Source organism: Diplodia seriata (genome assembly GCF_021436955.1).
Source record: "Diplodia seriata strain FDS-637 chromosome Unknown scaffold_4, whole genome shotgun sequence".
NCBI lineage: Eukaryota > Fungi > Ascomycota > Dothideomycetes > Botryosphaeriales > Botryosphaeriaceae > Diplodia > Diplodia seriata.
The window spans coordinates 1,440,392-1,463,369 of NW_027117311.1; the positions used below are offsets into that span (position 1 = coordinate 1,440,392).

Consider the following 22,978-nt stretch of genomic DNA (forward strand, 5'->3'; position numbering starts at 1 on the left):
TTTCGGCAACTCCGGTCATCAGCTTCCGAGTGTCACCTCTGCGATATTGCGTACACAATCGCTGCTGCTGCTGCTGAGAGGAGATACGGTGGATCGTGGCTATCAGAGCCTGTCAGTTGGGAGATGAGGCGGTGGCCTGCGACTCTACCGCTCGCTTGGATACTGAAGTTTACAGTTGGCGAACACGCATATGCTGCTGAGTTCACCGGACGAAGAAGCGGTCAGCTCCATTCGAAATTTTTGGCAGAATTCAGCTGATAAACGTAGACGAACCTTTGCCTCCCAGTGCCGAATGCCGTAGCACCGGGTCGATGGAAAGTCTACAGCTCGCACAAGCATGGCTCTCCGAGTGCATCTCGGGCCACTCAGGATGTGTTCCTACCTCCACTGTGAACTGGATACCTTCCCGCTTGGTCTACGTTGGCCACTCGAATCAGAGACAACCTCCTCGTCTTTGCTTAAGGAGCGAGATCATCCCTGGTACTCAGTACCTGACTCTCAGCCATTGCTGGGGAAAGGGGCCTTTGACAAAAGTTACACTTGCCACCATCTCACAGTTTCGGCAGCTCATACCACCTTCCGCTCTGCCAAAGACCTTCGTGGACGCGTTCGAGATCACACGTTCACTGGGATACGAATATCTCTGGATTGACTCCCTTTGCATAGTTCAAGACTGTGAGGAGGACTGGAAGAATGAGTGCGCGGTTATGGGTAAAATTTACCAGAATGGTCTTTGCAATATCGCGGCAGCCGTAGGAGATGATTCTTCTGCTGGCTGTTTTTCGGAGCGCAACCCAAGCATCCTGCAACCGTTGGTCGTACGTACACGGTCGTCCGGGACAAGGGAGGACCTGGAAACGCACAATACTCCGTGGATGTTTTCAGAAGGAGTCAATTGCACGTCCCAACCCAGATTCCTTATTGAGAGCTCGACTTTGCTTAGCAGAGGTTGGGTGATCCAAGAAGTGTTCCTTGCGCGCAGAATCCTCTACTTCACTCAGGAACAGGTCATCTGGGCATGCGCGAGTGGCTGTGCGAGTGAATCTCATCCGCATCTGGGCTCTGTACATGCCTCAGCCTGGGGACTGAACAAATTCAACGAGGAGGATCTCGCATCGTACCCTTGTATCCAGCAATTCGACATCTGGAATCAAGCTGTCGAAATGTATTCGAACACGAGCTTGACCCGGATCAATGACAGACTTCCAGCACTTGCAGGCATTGCAAAGTTCATGGGCTCCCTGCTCTGGGAAGAGGATGATGATGTTGCATACCTGGCCGGACTTTGGTCCAAATATCTGGTGCAGCAGCTTCTTTGGTTCACGATAGTACCCGTTATGAGAATCCACGGTCAGGCTCCATCTTGGTCGTGGGCGTCGACAGATGGCAATTTCCAACCTGCGATGCCCAGGGAAGAACTAGAAAATGGTCTACTATTTGATCTGATCGACGCCAAAACCTTTCCTTGTGGGAAAGACCCTTTTCAACAAGTCAAAGGAGGCCAAATCAGGGGGAGAGGCTGGCTATGGAAATTTCCATCCCCACCTCCCTGCCGTCATTGGGAGCATCCATACCAGGTACCTCAGTTGCGAGAATTTTTGTTCTGGTATGATGAGATTCAAGATACACTCGATGAAACACTGTACTTTCTTCCCTTGTTATGCTGGAAGCTCCCTGATCTGCTCGGTTTTAAGGGATTGGCCCTGCGGAAAGCCGAGAGGCACGAGACAATCTATCGGCGAATTGGGTATTTTGATCTTGCAGTAGCACACCCACCCTACACAGCCCTGGAGGGGCTAGGTCCTCGCCTAGTGGCTCAAAGAAGCCTCTGGTGGTTACGCAGACTATTCCGGCAATTCGGTGGCTCGAGGCTCGACGGCAACGACTTCGAAGAGCGCATCAACGACGAAAGGTTTGGGACAAGGAACGTGCCTTACTACGGTAAATATATCTACACGATCACGATTGTCTGACTTCAGCTACGTGTGAGTCGCAACATTCTGGTATTGGCCGCCTCGTTCTTTCATAAAATGGCTTTGCACTTCGATATCTCACCGGCTCACCGGTTGCACGCTTTCACCACATCTCCTTCCCGTGTCCCTTCCCGCGTCTTTACGACTCACTGTCGTTGTCTATTTTTCTACCATTTTTTCCAAACTGTTCTCAAGGATACTGAAAAAACTTGTACACACTGTATCATCACGAAGTCTTCCTTGCGACAGCGTCTTAAATGAACTACCCCTTCACGTCGTGAGGTCTCTGAAGTCATTATGTATTCAATACCTTAGCTCGCCATGGAGTTTGCATTCTGCCTACACTGATTGGAGTTCCGTTTATTGTGTGGAATTCTTTGGTCCCACAGGGGCCTCGGCAACCCCGCAACATGTGGGCCATTGCAGTGCGCTGTGCGACTTTGCAATATCGAGGCCTCAATTCGCAAATGCCCGCAATCTTACCTCTTCAGGTTAGCCTGTATCAAGTTGGGCTCGGCAGCTGCAGCATGTTGCCGAGTGGAGTGCTCATCCGGCTCTGAGAGCACGCAACCGAGCGTCCACTCCACCACCACCACCACTTTCGCTATCAGGCCCCGTGTCAAGACGAAAAAGCACGCATTATGCACAACAATAGACGCCACGCTTGTGTACTTAAAGTTACTGTGTCTCCTTTCCCCGCACTTCCAAATTTGTTGTATTTCTTCCCCCCTCCTCCTCCTCCTCCGGCTTTTGTCCACATTGGCCAATCGCATAACGAAGTAGGAGCACAGCACTCAAGATGGGTTCTATAAGTGAGAGACCGGAGGCTTTCCCGAACATCCCCCCAGATGAGGGCACGGACATCATGTGGGATCTCAAGGTGCGCATGACTGCGGACAAGTCGCCAGACAAAGTGGACTTGGGTGCCGGCGTTTACCGAGACGAGCAAGGCAAATACTATGAAATACCTGTAGTTCGCAAGGTAAGATCAACTGTTGTGTTGAAGAAAACATCGGACATGCTGACGGATTCTCCACGCGATGACAGGCGAAGAAAATACTCGATGCCCGACCAGTGGACCACGGGGTCAGTCAACAGAGACTTCCCAAATAGATTCACTTTGTTGACAAGAAAACAGTATGGCTTCAATACTGGCGATCCAGCCTTTCTGAAGAAAGCTGCGGATGTCATCTTCGGCAAAGATAGCGACGTCCTGCAAGCTGGAAAGGTATTCTTCTTCCTCCCTCACCCTCACCACAACTGTCTCTTTCCACATGTTTTTGCCAATTTGTACACATTCTAGTGTCTTTCCAGTTATCCGTTCCATCTGCTCTGCGAACCTCAGTCTTTCATCCCACTTTCCCCCTCGCTATATGATGGTGTACTAACCACCCACCAGGTCTCCAGCATCCAAACCATCGGCGGCACCGGCGCCTGCCACATCGGCGCCGTCTTCGTCTCGCAATACTTCCAGCCCTCCTCCGGCCCTGACAAGCGGCCGCTCGACGCCTACATCGGCGACCCGGGCTGGCCCAACTACGGGCCGCTCTTCACCCACGCCGGCCTCAACCCGGTCTTCTACCCTTACCACGACCCGGCGACGCAGACCGTCGCCCTCGACGCGCTGCTCGCCGCCATCGCCGCCGCGCCGCCGCGCTCCGTCTTCGTCCTGCAGGCCGTCTGCCACAACCCGACCGGCCTCGACCTCACGCGGGCGCAGTGGCGCGCCGTCGCCGACGCGCTCGCCGCGCGCGGCCACCTGCCGTTCTTCGACATCGCGTACCAGGGTTTCGGGTCCGGGCTGGACGAGGACGCGTGGCCGGTGCGGGAGTTTGCGGGACGCGGGCTGGAGATTGTGGTGGCGCAGAGCTTCTCGAAGAACCTGGGCCTGTACGGGGAGCGGGTCGGCGTGGTGCACGTGGTGGCCGGGAGCGCGGAGACGGCGGCGAGGGTTGGGGAGAGGCTGAGGGGGTTCGCGCGGTGGACGTGGGCGAGCCCGCCGAAGGGGTATGCGGGGCTGGCGAAGCTCGTGTTGGAGCAGTTTTGGGATGAGTGGTATGTGCTGTCCTCTATTCCTTTTGTTGGGGGAAGGGATACATAAGTGGGGAGAGCTGAGGATGCTGACTATCTTTTTTTGCAGGCTGGAGAACCTGAGCGAAATGCGGGAGCGGCTGCAGAAGAATAGAAAGAACTTGCATCGCTGGCTAACGGAGGAGCTAAAGGTCAGTCTGTCGCGTCATGCATTATTTCATGAAGCTAATGAAAATGGTTTGCAGACGCCGGGTAATTGGGATCACATTCTGAAGGAGTCCGGACTGTTCTCGTAAGTGCGGCTACTGCTTTTTGACAGAGCTTTGAGTATTGACGATGATAGCTTGCTCGGCCTGAACCCTTCACAAGTGCTACAACTTGCTTCGGAGGACCATATCCACTTTCCCACTACAGGACGCATCAATGTTGCCGGGTTGACTGAGACCAACGTGGAGAAATTGGCAAGGGCCGTTGACAAAATTGTCAGATGAGCTACATTTGAGAGAGGCAATTAGTTCCAGTTGAACTTCGCCAGTCGTATTGATGGGAGGTAAAGTTCCAGGTTGCCTGACAACGAATGGCGGTTTCCGGAAGCGAAACGAACCTTGACAAAAAAAAAAAAAAACATGTGGAATTAAATGCTCAAAGAAGTCTTTGCTTGGCCTATGATGTTATTCGGTTTTCTTTGTGTCCACGAAGCTTCTGCTTGCGACGTATGGGGTAGAGAGCCAAGCACTGCCCTTTGTTGTGGTTCTTCCCTTTCAACTCCGGTCCCTTATCAAGTCTCAGCATTATCTCATTACCGCTAAGCCACTGACCAACATCCTCTTGCGTTCCTCGGTCCTGGTCTGTATAGCCCTTCAAGATGCCACGCAGGACCCAGGGGCAAAATGCTCGTACCGCCTATATCGAAGAGAAGTTCGCAGAGGAGGCACAGCGAAGGAAGTACAACGCAGAATCCTTACTGAAAAAACCGAGGACCAATGCTAAACGTAAGTGTCGACGGTGAGGAGGCCTTTGCTGCAGCTGATTAGGCGTCAAGGCAAACTCGTTGAGAACCAACTCTGCCGCCAATTTGCAACCGCCGGTCCGCGAGAGAAGCAATACTATCAGTACATTGCAGAAAAAAAGTGGCCGCTGTGGTTCGAACGCTGCAATGCCCAGGTCGGCCTCAATCACTTCTTTCCAGGCCCCGAGCGCGTCATCCAGTTCGAACACAACCACTTCACCCAGAACAAAAGATATGACCCCCCTCGAAGTATGGCCTTGTTTCCCTTCTAGCAGTGCATGGCTGATCAAATCCAGACCGCTTTCTAGCCAGAGAACGCGCTCTGGATCACGCAACGAAGAGGAAGTTCAGCAACTTCCAACGGAAAATCCGGCGGGCGCGAGGTCTCTTCCACCCTCCCAATGCCAATGTACCTGCGGTACTTATACCCCCGAATAATGATGCTAAAGGCTTTGGCAACTTGAACTTGGAAGATGCAAGAGCCAACGCAGAGGGAGAGCCGTCAAAGTTTAAGAACGTACCGGTGACCGGCACATGGAAATTCCACAGACACATCTTTCGGAAACGCAATCGTGAAAACACCTTTCTCTCGCTACAGGTTCTAATATACCGGCGGACGGATGATTCCGATCGTACCACAGACACGATAGTCCTCAAGAAAGAGCAGGCCATGGTTAAAGACCTAAGTGTCAACCCTGGCAGAAACACAATATCGCATGAAGAGGGCCAAGTCCACAGCATGCTCTATTCTGCCTGTCCTCGATACGTGGTCGCCTTGTTCGATCAATCTCTTAACTCAATGCTGATTAATCAGGGAGATGATTCAAAGAAGCCTCGCAGAAGAGGGATCAAACGGCTTTTGACCGAATGGGTGCCGCATGGCCATCTGGCTGCTTTCCTAAACTACTACCTGGAAAGCGACCATCTGGTCCCGGAACCTTTCATCTGGTATTGCTTCAAGGTGCTGACCGAGGTCGCGCTTGTCTGCTGGAACGGCCAGGCGAGCGCAACCATGGCGCCAGGCTGGGAGCACATTGTCAACACGGACATCAAGCCGGATAACGTCTGGCTCGGCGCCCCCGACCCCACCGAGCCGATGGAGTGGGCCCGCCGCTACCCGCAGCCCAAAGTCGGCGACTTCGGAATGGCGTACAGGACCCACCACGGCCTGGACGACCGGAACAACGAGGACCCCCAGCGAAGACGAGTGAACCCTCCAGACTTCCGGGGCTGGGGGACCAGGGGACACATGCCGCCGGTAAGGAAGCAAGCAAGCGCCTTGGTTGTCTAATTTCCGTTCTGACAAAAGCCCAGGAAATGTTTTACCGCAACGCCAAGGATAACCTCCATTACGGCCACGACCCGGCCCGCGCCCAGCAGACCGTCGACCGCCTCAACGCCATTCTGCCGCACACGCCGCTGCCGTGGCCCAACCCCTGGCCGGCCGACGTCCCTCCCGACAACTCAGGCGTGCACTCGTGGACGATGGTGTGGGAGATCGGCATGATCATCTGGTGCATGCTGGCCACTATGGCCTACGGCTCCCGCGGCGTCGGCCAGGGCAAAGACTACAACCTCGACATCATCGTCGACTTCTCCGGCGGCCCGCGCCACGACCTGCCGCCGCGCATGGAGAGCGGCGGGAATCCCCTGCGGCCCGCCTACTCCGGCCGGTTGGTTGAGTTGGCGTTTCGCTGCTTGGAGGTCCTGCCGACGGACAGGATCGATCTGGCGGAGCTGTGGAAGGAGGTTTGCGAGGGCTGTGACGACGTGGGCGCGCAGTTTGTTGATGCTAACGGGAATAGGACATGGCCGAATCCAGTGACCTACGTTCCGGACAAGTATCCCTTGGGCCAGAATGTCTTGAACGACTATTATACCTAGGGATGGACGGGAAATGAAAGGGGAAACATTGATTCAGTTCTGGAAATGGTGGATGCTGATTTAATTGGGAAGATACTTGAATTTGAGGGCGTTAGGCGTTATTTCCAATGAAGTGTCTATTGCTTGGTACGTGGTCCGGGGGCCTGCGGTTTGAATGAGAACGCTGTGAGTTGAAATCACTTTTCACTCTGGATTTCGGTATCGCTATCCACGCTTGCTTCATGACGTCTCGTTGATTGACTCGTTACCACCATGATCTGTCTACTACGCTCGCATCACTGTTAAGGCTTCAGCGCCGCATCCAACACTCCATCCCACACTCAATCTTTTCCTTCCAGGTAGAGCTCATACTCATAGCTCGCGAAAAGGAACGGGGAAACGCCCTTCAAGTCATTCTCATACAGCGGAATGCTTGCGTAATACTGCGGCGAAAAGATTAGTAAACCATCCATAACGGAAACATTGCAAGGAAACACCACATACCTCAAACGTGCCATTCGAGCTTAGGCTCCCCGTCTGCACCGTCCATTGAAGATCCAAGGACCCGTCATCCGTCCGCTCCTCCGCAAACGTCTCGGTCATCAACGCATACCCATCCAACGCCGCGTCAAGATACTTGTCGCCCTCCACATAGCCCATCCGCAGCGCCTTCAGCAGCCCGTACACGAACATGTTCGAGCCGGAGCTCTCAATGTAGTTGCCCGACCGCTCCTCGAAGCCAGGATCCATGATGTTGTACCAACCCCTGTACACCGGATCCTGCGCCTCGACAATGGCATCCGCCAGCGACCGCAGATAGCCGAGCAAGCGCCCGCGGCCGGGATGCGTCTCGGGGAAGTAGTCCAACGTGTCCACGAGCGCCATGAGGTACCAGCCCACCGCGCGGCCCCAGACGTGCGGCGCGGCGCCCGTCTCCGGATCGGCCCAGACGGCCTTCTTGCTGTAGTCGAAGCCGTGCAGCGGCAGGCCCGCCGTGCGCGCGCGATCGACGGTCGTGCCCGCGTCGATGAGGTCGAACTGCAGCGCGACGTCGTCCCAGGCGGTGGCGTTGGCGCCGTCGAACTCGTACGTCCAGCGCGCGTAGAAGACGTCGAGCATGTAGATGCCGTCGAGCCACATCTGGTCGACGTACGCGGGGTAGCGGTGGTAGAAGCCGCCGGCGGGCGTGCGGTGGGTGCGGTCGATCTGGTCGCGGAGCGTCTGCGCGGCGGCCTTGTAGATGGGGTCGCCGCCGGTGAGATTGTAGGCGTCGAGGAAGGTGTGGCCGAAGCGGACGTCGTCGATCGAGTTGCTGTCGTTGTAGAGGAGGATGGACCCGTCCCACGCCGGGTACAGGACCATGTCGGCGTGCTCCTTGATGTAGTCGGCGTACTTGGCGTCGCCGGTGCGGTCGTAGGCGCGGAGCACGCCCGAGAGGTAGGCCGAGACGGTGTAGGCGAAGGTCGGCTCCACGCCGTGCTTGATTTGCGAGTCGGCCATCCATGTCAGGTATCTCGGCTTGCCGTGAAAGTCTTCGTGCTCGATGTCCTCGTCTGGTGAGATTGTGAACCATCCGTTGGGTAGGGATATTTTTGCCGAGGCCAGCGTTGCGCTGGACAGGGCCGCGGCCGCAAGCAGGAAAGACTTCATCTTGGAGAACCCGAGTCAACTCTATCCGTTGTCTGTAGATGTTTGATGAGGCACAGGGAAGAGAGCAAAGCCAACGGTTGATCATCTCATTGAGCCCTTATGTACCTTCTCAGATCATGCCCCAGAACGGTACCAAGACGACGATGCATCGCGGCTTGATTGATTCTTGGCCAAGATCGGCTCCAAGACAGTCAATACCATGGCTACCGACCGCTTTTCCGATGTCGACGCCTCGCCGCGATCATCTCCGGAAAGTAGTGATCACCGTTGGACGGAAAAGCGTGGTCGTCGTTGCGGGGGACGGTCTTGGCGGTTGCGGGGAAGAACGCGGGGGTGGAGATTCAAAGCGAGGATCTAGCCTTGACCTCGCTATTCTGTGGTAATCGAAGAGGAGTGGGGACATGAAATTGAAAGCAACTTTCAGTGATTCCGTGGACCAGCGGCAAGTTTGTACGAACAAGAGACCGCCTCTCATATGGATCCGGGTGCTCAATGAATATCCATCAGAACAGATCCTGGGATAACCCCTCCAAGTGTGGGGGAACAAGTTTAAGCCGAGCGGTAGGGTATCTGTGTAAAGACAGGAGCAGGGACGTAATTCTTCCGGCGCTACAAGGATCGGCAATAACTACACCAATGACACCGAGGCAGCCAAGCATCTTTGACAGAAAACCGATACATTAATCAGCAGGACCCGGGGCTGTGCGCACTTGCCGTCTGGGCATGGCAATCCTTCAGCACCAAAACATCTTCGTGTTGCGCTTGGCTTGGGGCACCGCGGTAATGCTATCTATCACTGAGGCGGTTAATAGCGCTCTCTTGCCAATGACCTCCCGTTCCACTTGCATTCACGTCAAGCACTCCAACTATCAAGATAGCACAAAGATAGTCTCCGCAACTCTGTATTATCAAATGAGTCAATGATAATGACGTTACTCTCTCAAGAATTTTCCAAAACACTTTGGATTGTGACTCGATCCAAGTCGCCCAATCCTCAAAACAGTAAATAGACAGTTCTGTATGCGGTAAACGTACAAAAAGAATCATTGAATTGAGGGGAAGCCACGGCTCCCATGAAACGAGCACCGTTAAATTGAAGTGGTGCTGGCAATGGCCTCCGTTGTCGTGCTCCTACCGCTACCAATAATGATGCCTGGCGCTGATGTCCTCCCCGACCCCGGAGTAACGGTAGTTGTAGCCTCACCACCATTATCAGTAGTTGTGGGCGTGGTCGTTGACTGCAGAGTAACGGTAGTTGTGGCGACAACGACGGTGGACGTCACTGGTCCGGTGCCCCCACCGCTGGCCGTAGTCGTGGTCGGATCGACAGTGACAACAGTCGACACGCCGCTCGCGTCGACGAAGATGGTGGTCGTAACCTCGACGGTTTCGGTCTTGGTTAAAGTCACCGTGTTGAACGGCGGAGTTACGTGGGTAGTGGTATCGACAGTCCCCGTTGTCTCGACAGTGCTGGTGACGGTGGTTGGGAAGTCGACTATTTCCCTTGTCTGGGTAAAATTGCGAGTCGACGTCATCATTCTCGTCAGAGGGACTGCTCGGATTACAGTGACCGTGGACTCTCTCGTAATAGTCTGGACACGACGCGTGCCCTTCCTCTTTCTCGTGACTGTCACGACTTCCGTGGTAACGACAGGGTAGCTTGTCGTGGCCGTCGCCCAGGATTGCTCCGTGACCGTCTGGACACTATCAGGGTTCCCTGTCGTTACAGTGGCCGTGGAAACGGAGACCTGGGTACGACCAGGGCCCTCTGTCGTTACAGTGGCCGTGGCCGTGGCCATGGCAACGGAGCTTGAACTGACTGTCTGGGCGCAAGTAGGGTGCGGCTCAACGCTTGAGGAGGAGGAGCAAGGGGTGGTGTAGTCGGACCAAGTCTCAGGATAGTTGGAATGAGGGGCCTCCCGCCATTCTGAAAGGCAACTGTTGCGTGATCAGCACGATGGATGTAGTAGAAGCATGGCGTGTCACTTACCCTGGCGTGGGCTCACCGCATTTCTGCCAGTCGTCAATGTCGGGGTTTATAGGCTCAAATGGCGCGGAGAAGGCAAAGATGGCACAATGGCTAAGCACGGCGAGGTATCCGGAACGAAGCCTCATATTGAGAATGTTCAGGAAGCGATGAGGGAGAATGATCTGCGGAAAATGGAACTGAAAGACAATTTATGGGACGGGCTGCCTAAGCAGTTGTTGGGTTGGCCGTTAGCCTACGCTTAGCGCACTGCATACGAGGGAGTGGAGCCTTGAGCCTCGACGATGTGAGGAAGATAAAGGTGGATTCGATAAAGGAGACAGCCTCCACATAGACCAGCACGCTAACGTATTCACTCTTTACTCCTTTCTCAACAACTTGGCTCCACGTATTGATAATTTTGCTGTGAGAATCAAAGGCTATACCAGGACCTTGTTGTTGGAATTGCTTTGACTCTGCCACAGCCTTTTAATTCCGGCTTGCGACGCTCTGAACAAGCCAGAGATGTGTTTCGCCATTTAGGCTACTGTGCACTGGTAGAAGCTCGGAATCTCCAAACCAGTGGTTGGGCTTAAGTTTGGTTGGACCGTGTAGCCGAACTAAAAGGAAGAAAGGGATGCGGGCCTTTGCACGCAACAGCCAACATTTCAATTCTCCCAACCACAGTCACAGTTACCTCTGACAGTCACTTCACGAAATTGCCTTGGCAGCTCACCGGAATAAGCGGCTCGCCGAACTAGCTTGGCCACTCGCACAGCATTACGTTACTTATCTACCCACACGTTCCCATCCGGACAGTACGTCCATATGTAACAGCGTTGCGCATAGCTGACAGGTTGAAGCTGGAGCATGAGAGGCTCGAAAAATGGAGAATGCAGCCAACCGGAAGAGGCAGTTCTCGGCGCTCGCTAAGTAGTACGGCTCAGTAGCACGCCATCCCGAGAGCCAATGGCACGTTTTGATATCGCAAACACTGCTGCCTTTCATTGGCAGGTGTGGTCGCGTAGGTAAAAGCTACCCCGCTTTGCAGTGTTTACACATTCGTGGACGTCCCGCTCTCACATCCTGTTTTCGTTGAGTAGACCAGTGACCTTTGTGCCCTTTGGATCATGTCGCCGACCAAAATAACAACCGAACTTCCGACGTATGAGTACCCGCCGGAGACACAGGAGCAGTGTAACATCAGGTTCGCCCTTGGCACATCTTTTGCAGTGCTGATGCTGTTCAGTGGACTGGGCGGACCTTGAAGCGCTGGACATCTCGAAGATCGATGACCCCGCTGGACTAAAGGAGCTGGCAGAGCAGGTCCTGCGCTTCATCAATAAGAATGGTACGACTCTTGAATCGCATGCATGACTATACCAACGAGCAGCACAGGCTTCTTCTATGTCACCGGCCACGGATTCACCGACGAGGAGGTCCGACGCCAATACGCCATAGCGAAGGCAGTCTTCGAACTCCCGCTCAAGGAAAAGCTGAAGTATAGCTGCGACACGGCCAACGGCGACTTCCGCGGCTACAAGCCGCAATCGACAGGCGAGCTGGCGACCCGGGACAACGACGAGCGCTACAACATCCCCAAGTTCACCCCCGAGCACGAGCGACCACACCCGCAGATCATCATCGATCACCTCGACGAAATCAAAGAATTCTCCCTGGCAAGCTTTCCCTCCTCAGCTCTCGAGCGAATTTCCCCCACTAACGCCCCTCTCCCGCGCACAGAAAATCCACAACACCCTCCTCCTCCCGCTGCTCCGCCTCTTCGCCCACGTCCTCGAGCTTCCCGACACCGACCACTTCGTCCGCCGCCACCGCTACTCCGAGCCCGGCCTCGAGTACCTGCGCTACATGCTCTACCACCCGACGGCCGCCGACCACGACGTCTGGGCGCGCGGCCACACCGACTACAACACGCTGACGTTCCTCTTCCACCAGCCCGTCGCCGGCTTGCAGGTGCTCACGCCGTCGGGCGCGTGGAAGCACGTGCGCTCGCCGCGCGACGCCGTCATTGTGAACATTGCGGATGCGCTGGAGTTCCTGAGCGGAGGCTATCTGCGGTCGACGGTGCATCGGGTCGTGCGGCCGCCGGCGGATCAGCTGCGGGCGGAAGGGGGGGATCAGGGGAGGTTGAGTCTGATCTATTTTGCGCGGCCGGAGAAGAACGTGGTCCTCAAGCCGGTGGACAGTCCGCTGTTGAGGAGGATCGGGGTGCAGGGTGGAGGAAGAAGCGCCGACGAGGGATTTAGCCAGGAGGTCACGGCTGAAGGTATGTCTTCCTTATTCAGCGTTTTCGTGCCTCCCCCTGGGAGACAATGGAAGACAGCGAGAGGCCCGAAACTCGGCGCGTGAGACAAGCACTTAGATGCTGATCAAGTACGTCTTCGCAGAATGGGCTCGCGCAAGGATCGCGAAAGATCACAGGTTCCGAGTGGGGCTGGTGGACCAGCGCGAGAAAGAGATTATTGCCGGCGTTAACGAGAAGTATTACGACTGAAGGCGAACTCAGTGGAGGTGCTGCGAGTCAGATGAACTCGTTCGGGCAATTCGAGTCGACGCGAGTAATGGGCTGTAACAAGGATATTGGATTGCAGTGCTCGTCAGGCAAGAAAAAAAGAACAAGTTTTCTACCTATTCACATGGGGTATCGATATTCCACTGTACAAATAGTGGAACCTTTTTGCTTCTCACTGGCCGAAGACCTTCTCGAAATAGCCGTGCACGTCATTGCCCGCATAGCCGGTATACATGTCCGGCCGCACGACAACGAATCCGGCCTCGCTGCCGATGTCGACGGGCTCGTCGCTGGTAACACCCACGTTGCGCATCCTTACGAACGTCTGCGCCGCTTCCGGCATCGGCTTCGTACTGCCCGACACATCCCACGTCTCGACCCAATCCTCCGCCCACGGCGCCGACGGAGGGTTCCAAGAGGCGCCCCGTAGTGAGAGGACGAGAAATTTGCCGTACGAGTAGCTCTTGTACAAACGCGTGCCCTCTACGTCGTTCTCGTCCGCGTGCAGGTAGACGTCCGGCGTGCGGTGGCCGGGGACGAAGATGCCTGCCGGCTCGCCCTGGATGACGGCCGTGTTGTTGTCGTAAGTGACGCCCATGCCTGCAATCCCAGTACGTTAGCTTTCCAAACTCTTTTTATCCGCATCAAATTGGCTTACCAGTGATGTAGTTGGCGTTCTTCTCAATCAACTCGACGTACTCGGTCGCCGTCTTGACCGTACTCCTCACCAACTTCGCCGCGACATCGATAACGCCCCTCGCCGTGGCCAACCTCTCGTCCTCGTAGCTCCGCAGCACGTCGTGGTTCCCCTGCTTGACGGCGAGGGCGAGGCGCCAGGCCAGGGCGAAGGCGTCGGCCTGGCCGGTGTTGAGCCCCTGGCCGCCATTCACAGCGTGGATGTGGGCGGCGTCGCCCGCGAGCACGACGCGCCGCTTGGGCGAGAAGTACGTCTTGGCGACGCGCTCCTTGATCTCGAAGATGCTGAACCACTCGGTGGCCTTGAAGTCGACGCGGTGCGGCGCCAGGAACTTGCGGATCTCGGCCTCGATGCGGCCTTGGTCGGCGCGCGAGTTGTCTTCGAGCAGCGTGTAGAAGCGGGCCATGCCGCGCTCTCTGATGGAAATGTTAGTAGTTCCCCCAAGGCCATTTCGAGACGACTTACCTTGGGATCCAGGAAATGCGTGCTTGGCCGTCAACCTGGAAGGTGATGATTTCCGGGCAGCAAGGGAAGTCGGTGTCGATGAAGGTGTCCAGGACGTGCCAGTTCATGTTCGGCTTGTCGCCTTCGAAGGGGATCTGCAGCTGGTTGCGCACCATGGACCTGGCGCCGTCGGCACCCACGGCGTACTTGCTGACAACGACCTTGTCGCTGAACGTCGTCCGGACGAAGTCCTCGCCGTCCACGGTGCATTCCTCGATGCTGAGGGCCTCGTGGCCATGGTGGCATGGGATGTCCAGCATCTCGAGCATGGCGGCCTCGACGTCGGACTGGCCGATCATGAGGAAGTTGGGCCGGAAGCAGTTGCGCAGCGACACCCACCATTTGTTTTGCCGCGACACAAATTCGCCGTTTGCGAAGGTCGAGCTGGCTGCTTGCCGTCAGGTTGCTGTGATTTGATTGCTTGAGCGGAAGCATTTGCTCACTGTTGCATTTTAGGCCCTTGGGCTCGAGCTTGTCGAGCACGCCGACCACTTCCAAGGTTTGTTGACTTCTCGCATTGAGAGCATCGGCGCGGCCAACGGGAAGGGAGGTAGGTGCTTTGTCTGGGTCGAGGCATGAGTGCTGCTTCCATGGTTCAGTTCTTTGTCGAATCTCACCAGCGATGAATACATTGAGCCCCAGCTTGCGTGCTAACAGGGCTACGGTAAGTCCAGTAGGACCGGCTGCGTTGTACTCGTAAGTCAAGTGTTGCGAGGTACGGAGTGAGGTCTTCTCACCTCCAATAATGGTCAAATCGGTGTAAATTTCCTTCACAGCCATGGTTGTTGTCTTGTTGATTGCTTGCTTGAGGGCAGGCGGTGCTTAGAGATGAAATAAAAGCAAGGAGTAGATAGCAGCAACGTGGGGCACGCGGTCACTTACTACTTCCTTAGGACGTGCAAGGAGAACTCCGGCCGGAAGCACACCACATTGATTGTCTGATAGACAGGTCCTTGGGCTCATCTCTTGCCACTCTGGCCATATCAATTCACGCCGGACGACTAACCCAAGTCCGACGCCTCGTTCCGAAGAGTGGCAACGAGAGAGAAAAAAAGCGATGCAGCAACGATGCTGGGGTACATTGCGGCTGGAATGAGCCAAGCCACGCGATGTGAAACAGCGTGACCGGGTGGGTTCGTGTTCGCTTGATCATACCAGACACATGGCTGCATTTGACGGCGCAAGCTCGGGACTATGGGCTCTTTGCTGCTCTTGGACCTTGGACGCCGCGGAATCGAGCCGCGGGGCATTTCTCAGCCACTCAGAAGTCAATCTTGGTTACGGCACGACCCGATAGCTGCCGCGCCTGGGGATCGCCAAGCGGCCGAAGGCTCAGGAGATGGGGCGATCAGCCGATCAACGAGATGGCAACGGTCAACTGCCGTCCCGCCCTCCCGTCCTCGAAGCTTCTTTCTCTGTCTTGTCAGAAGCCGTTCGCGAGTTGACTGCAACCCACGTGGCGGAGGCGGCAGATGGTGGAGCAGCCCTACAGAGTACCGCGGCTCTTGGCTTGGTCGTCCAGCATAAGGTGCGCCAGTAAGCATAAAATTCCTTCTCCGGCTAATTTGCCGTTTCGGGTAAGCAAACGACCTTCTCCTTTCGGCTTGCGACCTGCCACTTCTTCTTGCCACCTTTGGGCCACTATCGCAAAAATCGCCTTCATGCCGAGCCTTAGCGAGTGTCCATGGCGATCCAGTCCTTGCTCCTTTTTTATCCTGTGGTGTTTCTTCCTTGTACATTCACTGAGGCCTCCATTTCTGCCCCGGTCGGCGACTCATGCGGGCGCGGATCCACAATGCGGCTCGCGAAATGCTGCCAGGGGCTTCTCATGCTACAGAACGTAGCTCCGGTCAGGCGAGAACCAATAGTGGCCGGGATACCCCGTGATTCCGGGTCATTTCTCTTCCCTACCGCAGCGCCATTGGCCGCATGGTGTGGAGTTTCACTGCTCCGCCAAGCCCGATGCAACCAACGGGCTCGGTACAGGTCCTTCTGTAGCATTGCGGACGTAAACATTCGGCTACCACCGCCGTTCCGAGGCATTAGGCCCGAGACTAGGTGTACAATCATATCTGATCCGACCCTCCTCGAGGCCATCCGCGGCACCACAGTGCCGACCCGGCGCGGAACGCCTGCGCCTGCACAGCTTTGTCTGTTCCTTGATTAGAAGAGTCTTGGGTCGTTCGAGCTGCCACTTACGGAAACCTCACGCGGGATGGGTAGGCACACGCGTGAGCCACCCCAGTGCTTCAAACGGCGACTTCCGACGAACGCGGTGCTCTGGCCGAGGTCGAACGTTGTTCTCCTAGGAGGGATCGTCGTCGTTGCCTCGATGGCGGCGAAGACGATATATATCGTGTTGCGAGGTAGCTGGAGGCCGCACACTACTCCAACCCTTCACTTGGACCTTTAATACTCTCGCTCTCGTCCGGTCCTCCAGGGATCTCGACAACCTCCGCTTCTTGAAGACCCTCTTTAAGCCTTGGATACCCATAAAGTAGAGACAGCCCCATCTCACTTCCTCGCAACGGACACAAAATTACGCGACCATGTCTGTCCACACTGTAGCCGCGTCCAAGCGCTCGACCGCCCAGGTTGCCGACGATATCCTCGCCGTCATCGAGTCGTACCGGCTAAAGGCCTCGCCTTTCGACCCAAAGACCATCCCGCAGGCTCGGGTAACCTTTCTCCCGCTAATCCAAAAAGCCGTCGAGAAGCAAACACCCCTATCGCTCACACTTCCCGCCTTCCCCTTCAAGTCCCCCAACACTGAAGAGAAGGTGTTGGGAACACTGCCAGACAAGGCCGAGGAAGTTGCGCTGAAGCACCTCCAAGCCTTCTGCGACAACATCAAGGATACATATGCCCCCGGCGCCGACCTCACCATCATTTCCGACGGCATTGTCTACAGCGGTCAGCAACATGCAGCAATCCTTTAGCACCCGTAGTCACTGACGTGTGTCTTCAGATCTTCTCGGCGTTCCAGACTCGACCGTCTGGGAGTACGGAGAATGCCTCCGCCAGATGGCCGTCGAGCTGAACTGCAACTCGATCCACTTCGCGCGTCTTTCCATGATGCCGTCGCTGAAGAACAAGCTGCCGGCTGAACTGCTCCACTATACCGATACGGCAAGCTACGAAAAGGCGGCTCCCCTGGTCCGCGAGCAGCTGATGGTGACGTACGGCGAGCAAGGCTACGATGTCAACAAGCACATCGCCAGCGACGAGAGTGTCAAGGCCACGTACATGGGCTACCTGAAGTACCTCTCCCGCGATCTGCGGAAGAGCAACGGCGAGCCCTCTGGAGAGCAGTCAGATTCCTCGGGTGTGTCCAGTGCGTCTGGCGGCTCGGACAGCGATGCCTCGACGGGCAGCCGCAAGGCGTTCAAGCGGAAGGTGTCCAGGGTGTCGAAGCAGATGATCGCGCGAGGCAAGGTAATGAACCCATCAGTTCACGATAAGAGAGTCCCACGCTCACTGGCCTTTACAGTGTTATGCCGCCTGCGTCCAAGAAGCCTTCCCCGACTCGGTGCGTCTCTCGATCCACGCCGCCAACTCAGCCACCAAGATCCCCATTGCCGTCATGCCCAACGTGCAGGACCGGCCCATCACGCCGTGGCACTCGGTCATGACCTGCCGACTCGACGGCTCCTTCATTCCTCTCACACGCCGCGAGGCCACCGACGCAGCCGACGTGCTTGAGCTCGTGCACTCGCCCGACGGCCAGCGGCGGCCATGGTGCTTCCGCGAAAAGTCCCCGCTCTACGACCTCCCCGGCGCCGCTTCCGTCGAGCACACGTACCCGATGGGCCTGCTGGTGCGCTACCCGCCCACCACGCCCTTCGCCGCCGCCGACATGCAGAAGGTCCGCAAGCTCGCCGAGCACAACTCGCCGGTCGTGCTCCGCGGGCTTTCCGGCACGACGGACCGCCCCGCCTTCCTGGCCAAGGGGCGCGAGATGGGCGCCATCATGAAGTGGAAGTTCGGCGAGCTCCTCGAGGTCAAGGACGGCGGCGACGACGCGCAGGGGCTCAACAACGTGCTGTCGGCCGAGCCCATGCCCTTCCACTACGACGGCCTGTTCAAGATGGTCAATGGCGTGAGCACCCCGCCGCTCTTCCAGATGTTCGTCGGCGCCACCGCGAGCCCCAAAGGCCACGGCCACACCATGTTCGCCACCAGCCCGCTGCTGTTCAAGCACCTGACGGGAGGCTACGCCGTCGACGACCTGCGGAAGCACAAGTGGTGCGTCGTCACGGATGCGTTTGACAACTCCCGCTTCGGCGACCTGCCGCTCATCGTCGACCACCCGACCACCGGCGCGCCGTGCATCCGCTATCACGAAGACTGGCCGCAGGAGCGCACCCGCTTCACACCCACGCGCGTGCACATCCAGGACGTCGACGAGAAGGAAGATGAGCGCATCAGGACGGCGGTGGAGCGGGCAATGTTCGATAGGCGAGTGTGCTTGTACCAGGGCTGGGAGCAGGGCGATGTGCTCGTCAACGATAATGTTTTGACGATGCACACGCGTGAGGGATATACGTCAAGTTTTGGGAGGGAGTTGTGGCGGTTGCACATTGACTGAGGAATAAAAAAGGGTCTACATCTTGGACCATGGATCGGAAAGAGAAGAATTTGTATATAGGGTAACTTGTTTCTGGCGTGCAAAAGGTAAATCTCCTGTTAATCTGAATCAACTCAACATGTGCATATCACGAAGCACTCCGTGTGATGATGATACAGATGCTGCAGCGCGGTATTGCTCCGCCCCAGCGGACATGGTTCCGGACTTAAATTTGAACATTCCCCACAAAAAGCCGTTTCAAGCGAGACATTCGAGGTGGTCTTAACATCAGGCGTTCATGGCGTCTGTGGCGCTGGCTGTTCGGCACATCCCCCGACTCTTCACCTCAATCGGCCCGACGATCGTGACTGTCTGGCGGAATTGTTCAAGAAATTACATGCCCTATCTAGGATTGCGTCAAACCAATCAAAACCACAGCAACTCTATCTTTACAGTTTGTGTTGAATTTCTACCCGACAATCCTTAGTGCAAAGTTGATTCATAAGAATAAGACGAGAAAGCGATGAAGTGTGAAAGAGCGTCGGGATTTGAAAAAAAAAAAAAAAAAAAAAAGCAACACAAGTCGAAGAATCACGATGGAACCAGAACATCTAGATGTCTCGCGGCTTAGGGTGTACTTCCTTGCGCAACACAACTTGAAGCTGTCTCATGCGTGCTTCACATGTGGACTCGGCTCTCAATTGCTATATCGACTGCTCCTCATACCCAAACATCCACTTTCATCCACATGCTAAGGTCCGCCGTCGTCGATTTAAGCAGCGCATCAGCCACAGGGTATTTTTGGATGGACCACTCCACGCCCAGCAAACGGTCGGGGGGAGCGCCCCAGTTACACACCAGCACTGAGCAGGAACGACCCACAGCTGGGTCCGGTCGAAGTTTATACGTAGTAATAGCCGAGCAGGACTTCGAAGCCCGAGCATCTTATCTCCGAGGTCCAATCATCTACAATTCCGAGCTCCGCATTGCAGCCTTCTCCATCGTTCGACTTTGTGTCGCAGAAGATCGGACGTCGTCTAATTCCCCGTGTTCATATGTAGACAAGTCTTATATGGCATTTGACCAATCACTGCGCTGACTTTACGAGGAGCAACTTGTGTCTGTCATGACGTACGTTACACGCAAGCATTCAGCATTCGGACTCGATGGATCTCAATTTAGGACAAAGCTCGAAAGTATTGGCAAAACGACTTTGCTGGACTTTCTGGTTCTAAAGTGTTGGGGCTGGCTTATCAGTATTGCCTGTTCGGGGTTAAGGTTAGCTGCTCACAACGTTGTTCCCTTGGCTACGCCGCAACGCCACTTCCGTTGTTATTCTCCATGCACTCATGGACTGCCCATCTCAGCGCATACCGGCAATTTGTCAGGTATTCATCGACTCTACTGAAGATACCCAAGCGAAAACTCAATCCCATTGCAAGCGCGGACATGCAAGGCTAGCACTTGATTCCGATTCCGAAGCTCAAGTACAGGCTCGGGATTGTACGAGTCCAAGACGCCCGACAGTACATTACTCGCAATAGGCTGGGCAGGAAGATCACCGGTTATTTCGCGGCGTGGGAGAAGGGAGGCCCAGCCCACCCTTCGCTCCACGAATCCGAATACGACAAACTGATACGACATTTAACATGTCGCCACGCAACGTAGTACACAAGAAGCTTCGGAAAGCGGGATGCCATCTGCCGAGTCTTGGAGGGTGGTAGCGCAACGCGAGAAAGGGGGAAATGAAGTCTGTCGGCCTCTTCTCTATTGGAAGGCACCAAAGCCACCCGAACCGCGAAATTCACTTCCGCCGCATTGCACATATCTCTGCTTTAACGTCGGCAGATCTTCCGACCCGGTCGCCATAAGTGGCATTCAAGAAACCGCAGCACCGTGACTGGCCAGCGACGGTCCCAACCACACGATGCTCACGCCAGCCCTCATCGCAAGCGTCATCCCGCTCTACCTGGCCTGGTCCGCACTGTCGCTCTACAACAATGTGCGTCGGGCGAAAGCAACAGGCTTGCGCGTGCATATCAGCCCCATCAGCCCAAACAACCCGATATGGCTCATATTCGAGCCTCTAATCGTCCGTACGCTGGAGATGCTGTTGGGCGTCAACAACACCAACGAGCTGCTCCGGATGTCGAAGAGGAGTTGGAATTTCCATGATCGCTTTCGCATGCATGAGCGCTACGGCAAGGTGTTCGCGCATGCCACGCCGGCCGATATCGAGATTTACGTGGCCGACGCTGCCGCCAGCGACGAGCTGCTGTCCCGCAAGAGGGATTTCATCAAGCCCATGCACATGGTCGGTATGTTTGCTCCTTCCTTCTAAATAGGACAAGAGGAATGAAGACACGCGCCGTAATTTGTACAGAGTCACTGAACCTTTTGTAGAAGTCATCAACGTCTACGGCCCCAGCGTCGCGTCCACGGATGGCGCCGAGTGGGCTCGCCACCGGCGCATCTCGGCCACGCCGTTCAACGAGCGCCTCAATCAGCTTGTCTGGACTGAGGCGCTGCGGCAGACGGCCGGGATGCTTGCCTACTTTGGACGCGGCATTGGCGTGGGCGGATCGAGCTCGCTGGCCGAGGACTCGATGACTCTGACGCTGAACATCTTGACCTCCGCCGGCCTGGGCTTCTCTTGCGATTTCCGGGGCGCCGAGGAAGCAGAGAAAAAAGAGAGTTCGATCCGGGAGGCCGACAAGCAGTACCAGCAACAAGGACAACAAACCACCACCACTCCCAGTTACCGCGACTGCCTGGCGGGTGTGCTCGATAACTTCCTCATGATGGGGCTGCTGCCGAAGTTCGTTTGGTCTCTCCCCCAGTCACTACTACCAAGGAAATTGCAAGACTTCTCGACGCACAAACACACCTTGAAGCAATACATGGTCGGCATGGTCGAAAAGACGCGGTACGAAGGATCCGAACACGCCAACCTGCTCAGTGTCCTCGTGCAGAAGAATGAAGAGGCGCGTCAGTCCAAAGGGCCTCCGTCCACTGGTGGAAAACTATCCCAGGGCCTCTCGGATGATGAGCTGTACGGCAACGTCTTCATATACAGCTTCGCCGGGCATGAGACGACCGCTCACGCTGTCTGCTACGCCATGTACCTGCTGGCCGCTTATCCGGATGTCCAGGACTGGGTGGCCGAGGAGGCTCAGGCCGTGCTGGGCACCGCCGAGCTTGAGAATTTGGCATACAGCGAGGTGTTCCCGCGATTGAAGCGCTCCCTCGGTGTCATGGTAAGAGACCCCTTTACCCCCCGGAAGAAAGAAGAAGAAAAGAAAATAAGAGAAAACCCCATCCTCCACACCCCGCAACTCGGTTCAAAGAACTCACTAACTCCTCTCCAACAGTACGAAACCCTCCGCCTCTACCCACCCGTCGTCTCCATCCCCAAAAGCACCGGCCCCTCGCCCCAAACTCTCACCGTCCCTTCTCCTGACCCCACCACCACCACCGGCTTCACCGCCACCCTCCCCGCGCACGCCTACGTCTTCCCCAACGTCGTCGCCCTGCAATCGCACCCCGACTACTGGGGCGCCGACTCCCTGACCTGGAATCCCGCGCGCTGGATCGAGGTCGGCGAAAAAGGGGAATCCTTCAAGCCCGCCCCCGTCAAGGGCAGCTTCATCCCCTGGGCCGACGGCCCGCGCGTCTGCCCGGGCAAGAAGTTCTCGCAGGTCGAGTTCGTGGCCGTCATTGCGGCCGTGGTGCGCGGGCACCGGGTGGAGGTTGTGCGGGAGGAGGGAGAAGGCGAGGACGAGGCGAGGAAGAGGGTGTTGGAGGTTGTCGAGGAGATGGTGTCCGGAGCGACGTTGTTCATGAAGCACCCCGAGAAGGTGAGGGTGAGGATCGTGGAGAGGTGAGGGATGACTATTGCACTTATTGTTACCTGATTTTTGGCGTTTTCCAAGTTCGTTCTCCCGGGCTGTTACTGTTTGGTCGGCTTTCTATGGTATCCTGGTTTCTCTTTACTCGTGGGCGGCTGGCTCTTGTTTTCCTGGGGGTTTCCCCAAAACATTACAAAGCCACATGCTTTAGATGTGATGCGCTCTTGATGTAATGTGCCTTGATAGATAGCACCTCGCTTTGCTGAATCGGAGTTGGTTCCATTTCGCCTCCATGCACAGTACCTCGGTGAGCGCCTCTGGCATATCTGTTGGACTG

At 56.0% G+C, this 22,978-nt stretch overlaps 7 protein-coding genes across 7 annotated transcripts; 4 read left to right on the top strand and 3 right to left on the bottom strand.

Annotated features, from left to right (window-relative positions):
- Positions 1-2,772: 2,772 nt before the first annotated feature.
- AAT22 (Aspartate aminotransferase/Glutamic oxaloacetic transaminase AAT2/GOT1) lies at positions 2,773-6,897 on the top strand (the record flags this gene model as incomplete). Its single annotated transcript, XM_066775763.1, has 9 exons — positions 2,773-2,955; positions 3,021-3,059; positions 3,112-3,201; positions 3,373-4,028; positions 4,114-4,195; positions 4,250-4,296; positions 4,881-4,996; positions 5,832-6,271; positions 6,328-6,897. 9 exons carry the CDS (start codon positions 2,773-2,775, stop codon positions 6,895-6,897), a joined length of 2,223 nt encoding a protein of 740 aa, XP_066633644.1.
- A 320-nt stretch (positions 6,898-7,217) lies between these two features.
- Positions 7,218-8,526, bottom strand: SLS55_004306 (uncharacterized protein; the record flags this gene model as incomplete). The annotated part of the gene is made up of 2 exons (XM_066775764.1): positions 7,218-7,319; positions 7,381-8,526. 2 exons carry the CDS (start codon positions 8,524-8,526, stop codon positions 7,218-7,220), a joined length of 1,248 nt encoding a protein of 415 aa, XP_066633645.1.
- A 1,088-nt stretch (positions 8,527-9,614) lies between these two features.
- On the bottom strand, positions 9,615-10,325 carry SLS55_004307 (uncharacterized protein; the record flags this gene model as incomplete). Its single annotated transcript, XM_066775765.1, has 1 exon — positions 9,615-10,325. One exon carries the CDS (start codon positions 10,323-10,325, stop codon positions 9,615-9,617), a length of 711 nt encoding a protein of 236 aa, XP_066633646.1.
- A 1,297-nt stretch (positions 10,326-11,622) lies between these two features.
- On the top strand, positions 11,623-13,007 carry GBD1 (putative flavonol synthase; the record flags this gene model as incomplete). The annotated part of the gene is made up of 4 exons (XM_066775766.1): positions 11,623-11,689; positions 11,742-11,843; positions 11,891-12,095; positions 12,935-13,007. 4 exons carry the CDS (start codon positions 11,623-11,625, stop codon positions 13,005-13,007), a joined length of 447 nt encoding a protein of 148 aa, XP_066633647.1.
- A 190-nt stretch (positions 13,008-13,197) lies between these two features.
- Positions 13,198-15,006, bottom strand: SLS55_004309 (uncharacterized protein; the record flags this gene model as incomplete). Its single annotated transcript, XM_066775767.1, has 4 exons — positions 13,198-13,625; positions 13,684-14,138; positions 14,188-14,614; positions 14,670-15,006. 4 exons carry the CDS (start codon positions 15,004-15,006, stop codon positions 13,198-13,200), a joined length of 1,647 nt encoding a protein of 548 aa, XP_066633648.1.
- A 1,769-nt stretch (positions 15,007-16,775) lies between these two features.
- On the top strand, positions 16,776-18,814 carry SLS55_004310 (uncharacterized protein; the record flags this gene model as incomplete). Its single annotated transcript, XM_066775768.1, has 3 exons — positions 16,776-17,139; positions 17,195-17,661; positions 17,717-18,814. 3 exons carry the CDS (start codon positions 16,776-16,778, stop codon positions 18,812-18,814), a joined length of 1,929 nt encoding a protein of 642 aa, XP_066633649.1.
- Positions 18,815-20,720: 1,906 nt separating this feature from the next.
- Positions 20,721-22,677, top strand: SLS55_004311 (uncharacterized protein; the record flags this gene model as incomplete). Its single annotated transcript, XM_066775769.1, has 3 exons — positions 20,721-21,111; positions 21,197-22,050; positions 22,165-22,677. The coding sequence occupies 3 exons, from the start codon at positions 20,721-20,723 to the stop codon at positions 22,675-22,677; spliced, it is 1,758 nt and encodes a 585-aa protein (XP_066633650.1).
- Between the last annotated feature and the right edge of the window lie 301 nt (positions 22,678-22,978).